Raw genomic sequence first — 14,521 nt, 5'->3', positions numbered from 1 at the left:
GACATGTGTATCTGATCCAGGATTGAAAATTACAACAAAAAATGTGTTAGCCAAGTAGCTTCTGGAGGAGGTTTCTTCTCCATGAGTAGAGGTAAGAGATGAAGGAGAATAAAGAAACTGCCCCCTACCCCTTTCCTCACCTCCAGGTTTTGCATGAGATGTGTGAGAACACACACCATAATGAAGCATGGAAGCATCTTGGATTGTGAGGGAGAGGCCAAGGGCACCACAGACTCACTGAACCTGTGTCCTGACGTCAGTGAACTGCGGGTCCCTGGTGGCTCACTTCTTTCACTCCTGATTTTTCTTAATTACCTTTTTGTCCTTCTTCTTTCTTAGCTCCCATTTCCTTTTCTCTTTCTCCACCAGATCTTCACTCTACTCACATCTTTAATAATTTTGAAGCTGGGATGGACTGAGTCATGAACACAGAACAGTTATAAGGCCCTAACTGCCTTCATTCAGTCTTTCCTGAGAAGAATGTGAATAAACAGAGGAGCTATATACCCCTATGTCCATCTGCTCAGCTCTCCCCTCTCTCTTCCTTCCTGCTGTCATGGAGGCCCTTGTCTGTAGGTCATTCTTCTGCGTGATGTCCTCCACTGGCTTCCCACATCTCTGAAGGTAAAAACCTAAATGTATGAGACTGGTCTCTTAACACTATTTAGAGTGATCCCTGTCTGCTCCTCACCTAAATGTCCAACCACTTCTCTGCTCCAGCTTCATTGAGACTTTCAGGGTTCATGGAAGGTATGCTGTACCATTTCATCTCTGGACCTATGTTCTTCCTGCCAGATACACACTTTCCCTCCTCTGTGTTTTCCCTCCTAACACACTTGTACTTTACTTCTGCTTAAATATCATCTCCTCTCCAAAGTCTTCCTTCTCTTCCAGTCATGGTTGGTTTCTCAGTCTTTTAACTTTTGAGCATCGTTCTAGTAGAGCTAGAAAAGCATTTATTAATATGTGTTTCTGGGTTTAGCTTTCCCATCAGCCTGTGAGTTCCTTGAGAGGAGAATATATGTCTTATTTTTGTATCCTAAGCATGAAGTGTACCCAGACCGACCTCTCACTGTTCTCCTATTCTTCTTGCTGTTCAGTCACTCAGTTGTGTCTGACTCTTTGTGACCCCATGGAGTGCAGTATGCCAGGCTTCCCTGTCCTCCACTATCTCCCAGAGTTTGCTCAAACTCATGTTCACTGAGTCAAGGATGCCATCAAATCATCTCATCCTCTGTCGCCTGCTTCTCTTCCTGCCCTCAATCTTTTCCAGCATCAGGGTCTTTTCCAATGAGTCAGTTCTTTGCATCAGGTGGCCAAAGTATTGGAGCTTCAGCTTCAGCATCAATCCTTCCAATGAGTATTCAGTGTTGATTTCCTTTAGTATTGACTGGTTTGATCTCCTTGCTGTTGTTAGTTTCAGTGAACGGTGTCAGATTTGTGATCTTCGAAGAACATTTAGCTTCAGGACCAGGGACCAGGCTTGATCATTCAAGAGCTTTTGTGTAGCAGAGTTCTATTAAAGTATGAAAAGGGACAAAGAAAGCTTCTGACATAGACATCAGAAGGGAGACCGAGAGTGCCCCTCTCCCTAGTCTTAGCAAGGGAGCTACATACTTTTTAAATTGGTTATTGCAATAAATCAAAATAATGTCTCAAGGTTGTAAAGATCTTACTAGACGCACTCCCACAATTTACATTTTAAGAAGACAGGATTAGTCGGAAGGTTTTCAGGAAGGAGAAACTGTCCTTAAGCAGGATACATTGTTGTTATATAATCTTTACTAAGGAATGTAGAAAAAAAAGTTTGTCCTTTCCTCCTCCTTGAGAATTCCAGACCCCTATCTGCTCCTTGAGAGCCCCAGACCACTTTCTCCTCCTCAGGGACCCCAGACTTCTTACCAACATGCCTAGGTATTGACTCTCTCACTGTCCAAGGGACTCTAAAGGGTCTTCTCCAAAACCACAGTTCAAAATTGTTGATTCTCCAGTGCTCAGCCTTCTTTGTGATCCAACTCTAACAGACATACATGATTACTGGAAAAACCATAGCTTTAACTATATGGACCTTTGTCAGTAAAGTCATATCTCTGCTCTTTAATACCCTGTCTAGGTTTGTCATAGCTTTTCTTCCAAGGAGCAAGTGTCTTTGAATTTCATGACTTCAGTCACCTACCATGCACTGTGATTTTAGAGCCCAAGAAGATATTCTTAAAAAACAATAACTTTCCATTATGTTAACTAATGTTAACCTAAAAATGTATATGCTGTTGTGTTGAGTGCTCAATCACTCAGTTGTATCTGACTCTTTTCAGCCCCATGGACTGTAGCCTGCCAGACTTCTCTCTTCATGGAATTCTCCAGGCAAAAATACTGGAATGGGTGCCATTTCCTACTACAGGGGATCTTTCCAACTCAGGGATTGAGCCCAAGTCTCTTATGTCTCCTGCACTGCCAGGCAGGTTCTTTACCACTAGTGCCACCTGGCAAGCCCATATAAAGAGTACTAGAGTTTTACAGATGGTGCAATAGAATTGGATATGGATGGAGAATCAACCTTGGGATCTGAATGACAAAATAAGATTTATAGGGTTTGTTTCCAATGTGGTATACAAACACTTTCCAACCTATGATGTTGTCCATGTAAAGATCAATTAACTTTTTTAAGTAAGCTATCAAACCATTTGTCTTGGTGATACTGTGAGAAAGAACTGTCCATTGTAGCTGACAAGAGCAGTGAAACTCAAAGTTAGTGGTTCTCAAAATGTGGCCCCAGAGAAGCAGTGTCAGCCTGACCTGAAAGCTTGTTAGAAATTCGAATTCTCCACCTCCATCCAAGATCTACTAAATCAAAATTTTCTGCGTGGGCATTTCTCAGGTTTAACATCCCCTTAGGTGATTCTAATGCAATAGATCCTTCTAAAAATCCCACAAACTTTGGAAGAATCTGGTGTTTCAAATCTTGGTCTCCTAATCTTACATGTGATAAGTATACAATTTTCAATGTTTTTGCTGTCTTTTCTTTCATTTTGGTTTGTGTGTTTATGTGTGTGTTTTCAATTTTGTTATCTTTTGTTAGTTTTTTGCCCTCAAGGTAGACCTCTCATACAGTGAGTGTTTTTGAAAGACTTAGATACTTTTTAACAACTCCCATTGTTCCTTGCCCCCAGTGGGAATCATTTCGGCTCTGCTTCCTGGGCTCAGTCCAATAATTTCTCCCTGAGGATATACCCTCTTCCCCAGGGTCATGGCCATGAGTCATGTGTGTGAGGTATGGGCAAAGATCAGGAAGTTTGAGGCTCATAGAGAGGACTTCCTAGAACAATGCAAGACCTGAATTCTCTTCTCCCATTCAGGGTTGAAGGAAGGTGAGAGCCTGAGGGTTTTCATACCTGCCAAAACTGATTAAGTTCTTGGAAACACCCGCTGAAGAGTGGTGAGAATAAACAGGTGATATAGACTTGATGGTACTAAGTCTAATGTTGGAGGAGAGCCTCACGAAGTAATTTGGAGCGGGTGTGTGTGTGTGTGTGTGTGTGTGTGTGTGCTGTTAAAACAGCTGCTTCAGGTTGCATGTAAGATCCTGTAGTTTCAACAACCAACAATCACCCAATCACTGGCCTTGTGAGATAGGGAACAACGGATAAGTAAAATTACTTTAAAAATCTTCCATTACCTACTTAATACATTAATTTGACAATATTTATTGAGCATGTGCTATATCAGAGTTGCTGTTCCAAGTTCTGGGGTTAGCAAGATATTGAAATTATGATGCAGCTGGTTGAGGGGAGACGCTGAAAAAAAAAGAATAATGATAAACCTGTAACCGAGGTTTGTTTTGATGTTAAAGAACCTTGAAAAATGGGGAATTTGTTTGCCCAGGAGAAACAGTGACAGGAGTGACAGAGAGGGTGATATTTAAGTGGTGGACCTTTTCTAGGGATGAGAAGGTAGGAACAGAATTTCAGGAAACAAATATGGCATGTTTAAGACTATAATCCATTGAAGAGCTAGCTAGTGGTTCATTAGAGGTGCAGATACTGATTAGAAAGGCAGATGGAGGTTACGTTTTACAGCCCAGCGTGACATGCTGAGTTGCATGCACATGTGTATGTGTTTCTACCCTGACTTGATCCACAAAGTGTTGGATGTGGACCCTAAGGGGCTCTGGTGAGCATCAGTAAGAGCAGAAGTGAGAGGAGAACATGAACAGTTCAGCATTTAGAAAGGTCTCATGGACAGTTATATAGAAGGTTCAGTTCAGTTCAGTTCAGTTCACTCAGTCGTGTCCGACTCTTTGCAACCCCATGGACTGCAGCATGCCAGGCCTCCCTGTCCATCACCAACTCACAGAGTTTACCCAAACTCATGTCCATTGAGTCGGTGATGCCATCCAACCATCTCATCCTCTGTCGTCCCCTTCTTCTCCTGTCCTCAATCTTTCCCAGCATCAGGGTCTTTTCCAATGAGTCAGTTCTTCACATCAGGTGGCCAAAGTATTGGAGTTTCAGCTTCAATGTCAGTCCTTCCAATGAACATCCAGGACTGATCTCCTTTAGGATGGACTGGTTGGATCTCCTTGGAGTCCAAGGGACTCTCAAGAGTCTTCTCCAACACCACAGTTCAAAAGCATCAATTCTTTGGTGCTCAGCTTTCTTTGTAGTCCAACTCTCATATCCATACATGACTACTGGAAAAACAATAGCCTTGACTAGATGGACCTTTGCTGCCAAAGTAATGTCTCTGCTTTTTAATATGTTGTCTAGGTTGGTCATAACTTTTTAAAAGCAAATTGAAAAACAAGAAGGGAGTGATCTCTGATAGATAAGAGAGTTCCAGAGGTCAGTGTGGGGGATGGGACGAAGTAAGGGGAATAAGGAGGGCACTTAATCCTCACCTGTCACCTCTGTCTCTCACTGAGTCCTTCTTTACCTTTGGTTCCACTCACTCCCCCATCCAACCACCTTTCCATTCCCCTTCCTTCACTCATTCTATTTCCCCATTTTTCTTTCTTGTAATTTTCTTCCTCCCTTTAATTCTTCATCTATTTCTATTTCTCTACCTTCAACATTTTTCTTTCTTTTCTATGCTGGATTCAATATCATCTTCTAAAATTGCCATTCTTCAGACCTTCAACCAGAGGGGCAAGAGTGCGTGCAAGTGGTGGCAAGTCCTGAAATTCTCTTCAGTTCTTGAGACTGGCCAGTCGCATGTGTAAAGAGCATCTCCAAGAGACAAAAGAGACGTCTATTGATACTTAAGGTGTGTGACTTCAAAGAGAAATGGATTATTGTGCAACAAATTCAAACTTTTAGATTAGTGAATTGTTGAACTGCTATTCTTGGTTCCCAAAGGAACAGATTATTTATGATTGAATGTGACGTGTTCCTGAATTTTTTTTAAATAAATTTATTTATTTTAGTTGGAGGCTAATTACTTGACAATATTGTAGTAGTTTTTGCCATACATTGACATGAATCAGCCACGGGTTTACATGTGTTCCCCCTCCCGGAACCCCCTCCCACCTTGCTCCCCATCCAAAAGATGGTGACGATAACCCTATATGCGAGACAGAATAAGAGACACAGATGCATAGAACAGTCTTATGGACTCTGAGGGAGAAAGTGAGGGTGGGACGTTCTGGGAGAATAGCATTGAAACATGTATATTATCATATGTGAAACAGAACACCATTCCATGTTCGATGCATGAGACATGTTCCTGAATTTTGCATGCCATGTTACAGCAGTCCAGTTGCTAAGAATCCCATTTGGCTTGTCAACCTTCTACTCTTCCATTGTGTTGTAAAGGCCACATTCAGTGAACTGATTGTCCTCAACTGAACTCATTGCCTTCCTCTGAACCCTCCTCTGCTCTCAGGGTTACTCTCTCAAGGAACTAAGCATTACCATCACCACCCAATTGCCCAACCAGGCAATCTAAGGATCATTCATGACATCTTCCTCTTCCCCTCAATCCAAATTATCACCATGCATGCAAGCTAAGTTGCCTCAGTCATGTCCAGCTCTTTGCGACCCTATGGATTGTAGCCTGCCAGGCTTCTCTGTCCATGGGATTCTCCAGGCAAGAATACTGGAGTGGGTTGCCCTGCCCTTCTCCAGGGGATCTTCCCAGTCCAGGGATTGAACCTGCATCTCATGTCTCCTGCATTGGCAGGCAGGTCCTTTATCACTTGCACCACCTGGGAAGCCCAAACTATGACCAAGTCCTCTCAATCCTACTTCCAATTAGTGCTATTTCTACCACCCTAGTTCAGGCTACACTCACCTTCTCTACTGCCTTAACCACATGCAGCTCCTAACTGGGCTCCCTGCGTCCTCCTTTGCATCCTGTCCAATCAACTTGAAGTAACCATCCTGGTCAATCAAAATAACACAACTGAGCTCACTGCTCTCTACCCTGAACCTTTTGGTGGCTCCCATATGATATGAAATGTAGTAAGATTCTACCAGGAAAGAAAAGTTATAGCTTAAAAGAGAACAAAGTTTAGAAATAAAATGAAAAAAAAAAGAAAAAAAATAAAATTGCTGATCTTTCAGAAGAGCTCTATGTCTCCTTTCAACAATATATTCGTTTAATTTCTTCACTAACAAAATAATTACCCCTTTGCCCCTTGTCTCCACCTATAATCTGAGGAGCCTCACCCAGTAAGGAACCAGCTACTCTGGAGGATGGAAAAAAATGGAATGCCCCAGGTGTGCAGTTGTGTCCAGAGGCTCCCTTGCTTGTCCCATGCAGGTACCATTGCACATCAAGTAAATTTTCACCCACCAAGCCATAACACAAGTACTTACTATTAATAATTACTGACTATGAGCAAGGATGGACAGTGCAGAGCACAAATAAATTGTGAAATCAAACCTATGTGTCTAGCACCTATGGTTGAATTGTGAAGGAGAAACACAGACACATGAAAAGTTCATGAACATACTGATGTGTTCACTGTTACATGAAAAATGATTGATACAACAGCTAATATTTTCTAATAACTGTAAATGGAAGGTAACTTCTAAATTGCATAAAAGATAAGGACATTTTTTAATGTATTTATTTTAATTGGAGGTTAATTAGTTTAAAAAATTAATTTTTTGAAAGGAAAAGTGATGAGTAAAAAATGTAGTAGAGACTGGAGTGGAGTAGGAGACTGCATAGAGGAGAGTAATTAACATTTATTATTTCAGATACTGTCCTAGGAACTTTCTGTGTTATTTTACTTAATCCCCTAGGCAGTTTCTATAAAGAAAATATATTTCTAACAGACATGGAAATTGTAACTCAGATTAAGAAACTAACTCAAGGCAAATCTCAAGGAAATGACGCTCTGAAGTTTTGGCTCTGGTTCTAAAGAATTCTGAGGGCTTCCCACCCCTATATTACACTGAACCTTGGAAAGGCAGGTGTCATGTGTCTCTGGATGGTTTTAAGATATCTCATGTGTGTGTATTCAAGCATAAACTAGTAAACTTTCAAGAGACAAAGTCATTAAACTAGCACTTGATATTGTGATCTGTATATGAGGATGTCCATCATATTTCCATGGACAACTGATTTGAACCCTTGAGCCCTAAAAGGGCAAGCAACAACTTCATGTATCTATGTCTCTGGCTTGTTTCCTTTAGGTGAATGGAGAAGACATCATGGATTCAGGGAACCTCACGTCGGTATCAGAATTTGGGTATCAGAATTTGTCTTCCTAGGGTTCTCACAGAATCAGGAGCTCCAGCTTTTCTTGTTTTTGGTGTTCCTGTTTGTCTACACCACCACTGTCATGGGAAACCTCCTCATCATGGTCATGGTGACCTCTGATTCCAGGCTCCACACACCCATATATTTCCTGCTGAGAAGCCTGCCTGTCATAGACCTCTGTTTCTCCTCAGTCACTGCCCCAAAGATGCTGGTGGACTTCCTCGCTGAGAAGAAGACCATCTCCTACCAGGGCTGCATGGCCCAGATCTTCTTCTTCCACCTTTTGGGAGGTGGGACTGTCTTCTTCCTCTCAGTGATGGCTTATGACCGCTACATAGCCATCTCCCGGCCCCTTCACTACATCACCATCATGAACACTCGAGTGTGTGTGGGGCTGGTGGTGGCTGCCTGGGTAGGGGGCTTTGTCCACTCCATTGTCCAGCTGGTTCTGATGCTCTCATTGCCCTTTTGTGGTCCCAACATCCTAGATAACTTCTACTGTGATGTTCCACAAATGCTGAGACTTGCCTGCATTGACACCTCCCTCCTGGAGTTCCTTATGATCTCCAACAGTGGGATGCTGGTCTTCATCTGGTTCTTCCTCCTTCTGATCTCTTACACTGTCATTCTGGTGATGCTGAGGTCCCACTCTGGGCAGGCGAGGAGGAAGGCAGCTTCCACCTGCACCATCCACATCATCGTTGTGTCTATGATCTTCATTCCCTGTATCTATATCTATGCCCGGCCCTTCACCTCTTTCCTCATGGACAAGGCTGTGTCCATCAGCTACACTCTCTTTACCCCCATGCTCAATCCCATCATCTACACCCTGAGGAACCAGGAGATGCAGGCAGCCATGAAGAGATTAGGCAAGCACCTAGTGATTTCCAGCAGGGAGTGAACTTAACATAAGTTGACTTTAAATGACAAATCTTCTCTCTGAACTTTGTTTTCCCATATGAGAAGTGAAGGAAAGTCTTCATGGAATGCAACAGTTGAGATTAATGTTTCTATGGAGATGAATATTTTTATGGAGCTGTTGCTCTGTCAGATATTGTGTTAGGCACTTTCACACTTTTGTCTCATTCTCAGAAAACTGACAGTGGATATGTTATTCTTATATTAAACAGTTTAGAAATGAGAAAATTCAGAAGTGACTTGCTCAGTGATGAACAACAAGAGAGGAGATGGCCAGGAGATGGTTCCTCTGATCCCCAAGTTTCAAGACAGGAGATATGGGTGGGATTTCAAACCCAGGATTTCTTACAATCACAAGGGGAAGCTTCGAGTTTCTCATCTATGACTGGAGGCTTCCCTGGTGGTGCAGTGGTGAAGAATCCACCTGCCAAGCAGGAGATACAGGTTCATTCCCTGTGTCGGAAGATTCCCTGGAGAAGGAAATGGCAACCCACTTAAGTATTCTTGCCTGGGAAATCCAATGGACAGAGGAGCCTGGTGGACTGTAGTCCATGGGGTCACCACAAAGAGTTGGACACAAATTAGCAACTAAAGAACACCAACAACAAATCTATGGATGAATATCTGGGATGAATATTCAACTCTTTCATCTTAAATCTGGAACACTCACCTTTGTTCTGCTCCCTCATCCCCTCTGTGGTTTTTGGAAGTGGTATCACTTGTAATATCATCTAAATATTTCCCATAAGGGTATATTCCCTTTGGGGTTGTTTCTTTTCTGTCAAATACACCTTGGATAATCTGAAAAACTGCTCTGCCTTCCCAGCCCATTTTTTTGCATCATATAGATGATATGGCTTTGAGGAGGATGCTATAGTATAGTTGGAGATCAAAGGCCAGAGAGGGCAGAGCCATGACTATTAGTGGTCCAGATACAAGGTATGGGTTCAATCCAAGGTTGCAACCTTATGGGTTTTTGCCTTTCTCTTTGACTTCCTGCCCCAGATTGAGGGCTCTTTGAAGGTGGGCCATGCCTTATTCACCTTAAAATTTGCTCAGCACCTTGAACAGTAGCTTATCCAGAGAGGTATTTCTACTTTTTCTTGTACCCCATTCCTTCCCTGTATAGTTCAGATCTATATTTGATTTCTCTCTGTATAACATTTATTTGCTCCATCTTCTTGTTTCCTTTCTAAAGCTCTTGGGCAATGTAGAATGTTGACCCAAAGTTCAGTTTAGTTCAGTTCAGTTCAATTCAGTTGCTCAGTCGTGTCTGACTCTTTGCAATCCCATGAACCACAGCATGCCAGGCCTCCCTGTCCATCACCAGGAAGATAATATAAAAATTTTTTTTCCTATTCCCTCCCAATAACCACCGCATCTAGGAAATATTTAATAAAAGTTGCAGGCTCTTCAAGCCATCACAGAAGCTCTGAGTTCATTCTTTCTTCATTTCTACGTCCCTGCATCTTTTCACACATTTCTCCCCATTCTCGGTGGGTGTTTGGAGATGAGGGCAGAGAAAATGGACTGTGTCATATTTGATCTGAGTGTCCCTTAAAACAGTGTTTTCCCCTTTCACACAAAAGTCCTTTAAATATCTGGTGATACTTTTCTCACCCTCTAACTTGTCTCTTCTCTAGATGAAGTATCTACTTTCCTTCAATTGTTCCCATTGTGACAAGTTTCCTAATTCCACCATCTTGGCCATCTCCTCTGTATTTACTCTCCTATGACAACATCCCTCTTGAAATGCGATGTTCAGCCTATGACGTATAGCTGATTGGAGAGTGTGATCTCTTTTGAAAACTATGATAGTCCTATTTGAAATATATATCCACAAAGATGTTTTTGGTGGCAACCAGCAGCATAACCAAATCAGTGCTTAAAGAATGAGGAGATTATATGGAATTTAGAAAGCTGGTAATGATAACCCTGTATGTGAGACAGCAAAAGAGACACAGATGTATAGAACAGTCTTTTGGACTCTGTGGGAGAGGGAGAAGGTGGGATGATTTGGGAGAATGGCATTGAAACATGTATATTATATGTGAAACGAATCGCCAGTCCAGATTCGATGCATGATACAGGGTGCTCGGGGCTGGTACACTGGGATGACCCTGAAGGATGGGATACGGTGGGAGGTGGGAGGGGAGTTCAGGATGGGGAACACATGTACACCCATGGTAGATTCATGTCAATGTGTGGCAAAACCAATACAATATTATAAAGTAATTAGCCTCCAATTGAAATAAATAAATTAAAAAATTAAAAAAAAAATAAAGTCTAAAAAAAGAAAAGATTAGAGGGCTTCCCTGGCGATTCAGGAGTAAAGAATCCACTTGCCAGTGCAAGAGATATGGGTTCAATCCCTGGTTCAGGAAGATCCCACATGCCTTGGAGAAACTAAGCCCATTCGCTTCAACTATTGAACCTGGGCACTAGAGCCCTGGAACCACAACTACTGAGCCCATGTGCCTCAAGAAGTAAAGTCATAGCACCCTAGAGCCCCTGCTCTGCAATGAGTGAAGCCACCGCAATGAGAATCCGGCACTCCACAACTAGAGAGAAGCCCCTGCAAACTGCAACTAGAGAAAAGCCCGTGCAGCAACAAAGACCCAGCACAGCCAAAAATAAATGAATAAATAAAATTACATATATATATAAATTAGGGGATTGGCAATTCCAGAGGTGGTTAATTCAGCAGCTCCAACATTTTAGGGCCCTGGGTTGGTTATTCTATAATTTGCTGTCTTTCCCCTCATGATGGCAATATGGCTGGTAAAGCTTCAGTAATCATATTTGTGTGTGTGTGTGTCTGTGTGTGTGTGTGTGTCTGTGTGTCTTGTGTGTGTGCGTGCTTAGTTGTGCCCAAATCTTTGCAACCCTATGGGCTGTAGCCCACTAGGCTCCTCTGTCCATGCGATTTCCCAGGCAAGAATACTGGAGTGGGTTGCCCTTTCCTCCTTTAGGAATCATACATTTATAGCCAAACAATTCAGCAAGAAGGAAGAGGAGGGGCATTAATGTGCTTTTTATTTTTATTTTTTTAGACCTAGGGGGACATTTTTTTTTCTAGAACCATTCCAGCAGAATTCCCTTATGACTTGTTGGGCAGAAACTGGGTCATACGGTCACCTTGCTCTACAAAGGAAATGGAAAGTGCATGGCTGGCTGTTTCAGCCAGAAAATGGCAATCGACAGTGTCTGCCACATAGATGGAAGCCCCTGGTAGCAGGATGGCAGAGAGGTGATTGGCCTGAGTCAGAAATATTGACAATGAGCAAAGTTTCTCATGGACAGGGTCATAAAATTAAATGCCTAGAAAGTGAAGTCACTCAGTCGTGTCCAACTCTTTGCGACCCCGTGGCCTGTAGCCCACCAGGCTCCTCTGTCCATGGGATTCTCCAGGCAAGAATACTGGAGTGGGTTGCCATTTCCTTCTCCAGGGGATCTTCCCCACCCAGAGATCGAACCCAGGTCTCCCACATTGCAGGCAGATGCTTTAGCCTCTGAGCCACCAGGGAAGCCCCAAAGGATCTGACAAATAACAAAGATATGTTAAGTGGGCCCAGGTAAAGACTAAAGGAACTAGAGAGTGCATATCCAGGTCAGAAGGAAAACAGCACTCCTACTGCTCTTCCCCACCCTTTGCAGAGATCCAATACTGAAATCCTTACAGAACAATCAGAAGAATTTTATTTAAAGATACAAACACCCCAGATGAGTAGTCCAGGCCATCTTCCCAAATTGGCATTCAGGGATCTTCTGACAAAACAACTGACCCGATCATCCTAGACAGAAGCCTCAATGAATACAGCTCTATCCATGAGAATTTACGCCTTTAAGACATCTCTCATGGAAGCTATGTTGTGTTTATGATATGAATTTGGCTCAACTCCACATTTATTTATTACCTAAATGCACAATGGACCTTCAATGTTCTTTAGTTATTTTGTTTAGTGATTAGTGAAAGCACCTCTCTTAAAAGTTGTTGAGGGAAGGCTGTAAGTCATTCCAGTGGTAGTACATTAATTTTGGTCCAGAGAATAAATCACTGCTTCTCAGCCTCATTATCCTTTGATCTTGCCATTCCACTTGTATTTATATCAAGCTTGGGGATGGTTTAAGTGTAAGGAGAGAAAAACCTCAATTAACTTTACCTATGAAGTTTACTTCATATCAGTCAGTTCAGTTGCTCAGTCGTGTCTGACTCTTTGTGACCCCATGGACTGTGGCATACCAGGCTTCCCTGTCCATCACCGACTCCCAGAGCCCACCCAAACTCATGTCCATCGAGTCAGTGATGCCATCCAACCATCTCATTCTCTGTCATCCCCTTCTCCTCCTGCCCTCAATCTTTCCCAGCATCAAGGTCTTTCCTAATGAGTCAGTTCTTCACGTCAGGTGGCCAAAGTATTGGAGTTTCAATAGGATTGACTGGCTTGATCTTCTTGCAGTCCAAGGGACTCTCAAGAGTCTTCTCTAGCACCACAGTTCAAAAGCATTGACTCTTCGATGCTCAGGTTTCTTTATGGTCCAACTCTCACATCCATTCATGACTACTGGAAAAACCATAGCTGTTGACTATACAGGCCTTTGTTGGCAATGTAATGTCTCTGCTTTTTAATGTGCTGTCTACTTCATATATGATCCATTAAAAGTGGTATATCAGTCAAGGTTCTGCCAGAGAAACAGGACCAGTATGATATGGAAGTTTTGTGAAGGAAGAAATTTTCCTCCACCATTCTAGGTTCTCCTAGCTGATCTATGAATGAAATTGACATGAGACCAATTAAGAAAAAATATCAAACACAGTTTGAGAACATGTATACATAGTAGAGAACCAGACAAACTGAGTAACCCACCAAAATGGCTGAAACTTTCACCTTGAATACCATCTTCAGCTAAAGACAAAAGAAGGTGTTGGAGGAAGTTGTGTGGGACTCCAAAAGGGAGGAAGACAATTCACATGGAAGTGGAAATGAAATGTTTGGTAAGTAAATACTTGCTGGGCCATGTAGAGACAATGGAACACAGAATAGACTCTGATCTCCAGGACCGGTCTCCCCTCACTATACACACACACACACAAATGCATACCTAGTCCATATTCTTTGTAGGCGAATCTGGTGAAAATCCATTCTGGGAACATGTTCTCTATTTAAATTCTTTAGACAGCTAAAGGGGAAAGTCAAGGTTTTTTTCTGAGTCTTTTGAGCCTTGACAATTTTCAGCTCAAAATAATCCAAAGACATTTCAGGATGGCAAATTTTATATGTATTATATATGAGGAGGGAGAGAGAGAGATTTATTGCAAGGAATTTCTTACCTGATTGTGAGACTGGCTTGGCAAGTATGAAATCTGTAGGGCAGGCCAACAGGAAGGGCAGGCTGGAATTCTTGGGCAGTCCAGAATTGCACCCTCTTCAAGGAAACCTCGGTTCTGCTGTTAAAACCTTTTTTTTTTAAAAAAGTAATTATTTTAATTGGAGGATAATTACAGAGCTGTAATGGTTTTTGCCCTACATCAACATGAATTGGCCACAGGTATACATGTGTACCCCCCAACTTGAACTCCCTCCCACCTCCCTCCCCACCCTACCCCTCTGGTTGTCCCAGAGCACCAGCTTTGGGCGCCCTGCTTCATGCATCGAACTTGCACTGGTACATCCACATTGGCTAGGATAATCTCCTTTACTTAAAATGAATGGACGGGACTTCCCTGGCGGTTCAGTGGTTAACACTCCACTATTCAAATGTAGGGGGCAGGGTTCAATTGCTGGTCTGGGAACTAAGATCTCACAGGCCAAAAGAAAAAAAATTTAATGAATTGATTGTAAAAAAATAAAATTAGCTGATTAGAGAATCAATCACATCTATAAAATACCTTCAC

General features: G+C 42.4%; 1 protein-coding gene and 1 pseudogene across 2 annotated transcripts in view; both read left to right on the top strand.

Moving 5' to 3' along the window:
• The window catches only part of LOC145543514 (large ribosomal subunit protein uL30 pseudogene), a 208,818-nt pseudogene that overhangs the window by 121,242 nt on the left and 73,055 nt on the right, over positions 1-14,521 (top strand). The window lies entirely within an intron of this gene.
• On the top strand, positions 7,659-8,608 carry LOC145542682 (olfactory receptor 4D1-like). Its single transcript, XM_081582092.1, is given in 2 exon segments — positions 7,659-7,691; positions 7,694-8,608. Coding segments are annotated over 2 exon segments (948 nt in total).

Source organism: Giraffa tippelskirchi, chromosome 3 (assembly GCF_054371585.1).
Source record: "Giraffa tippelskirchi isolate mGirTip1 chromosome 3, T2T-mGirTip1v1.2.pri, whole genome shotgun sequence".
Classification (NCBI taxonomy): domain Eukaryota; kingdom Metazoa; phylum Chordata; class Mammalia; order Artiodactyla; family Giraffidae; genus Giraffa; species Giraffa tippelskirchi.
Note: the sequence above shows the minus strand (reverse complement) of the source record. Positions and strands in the feature narration are given on the sequence as shown.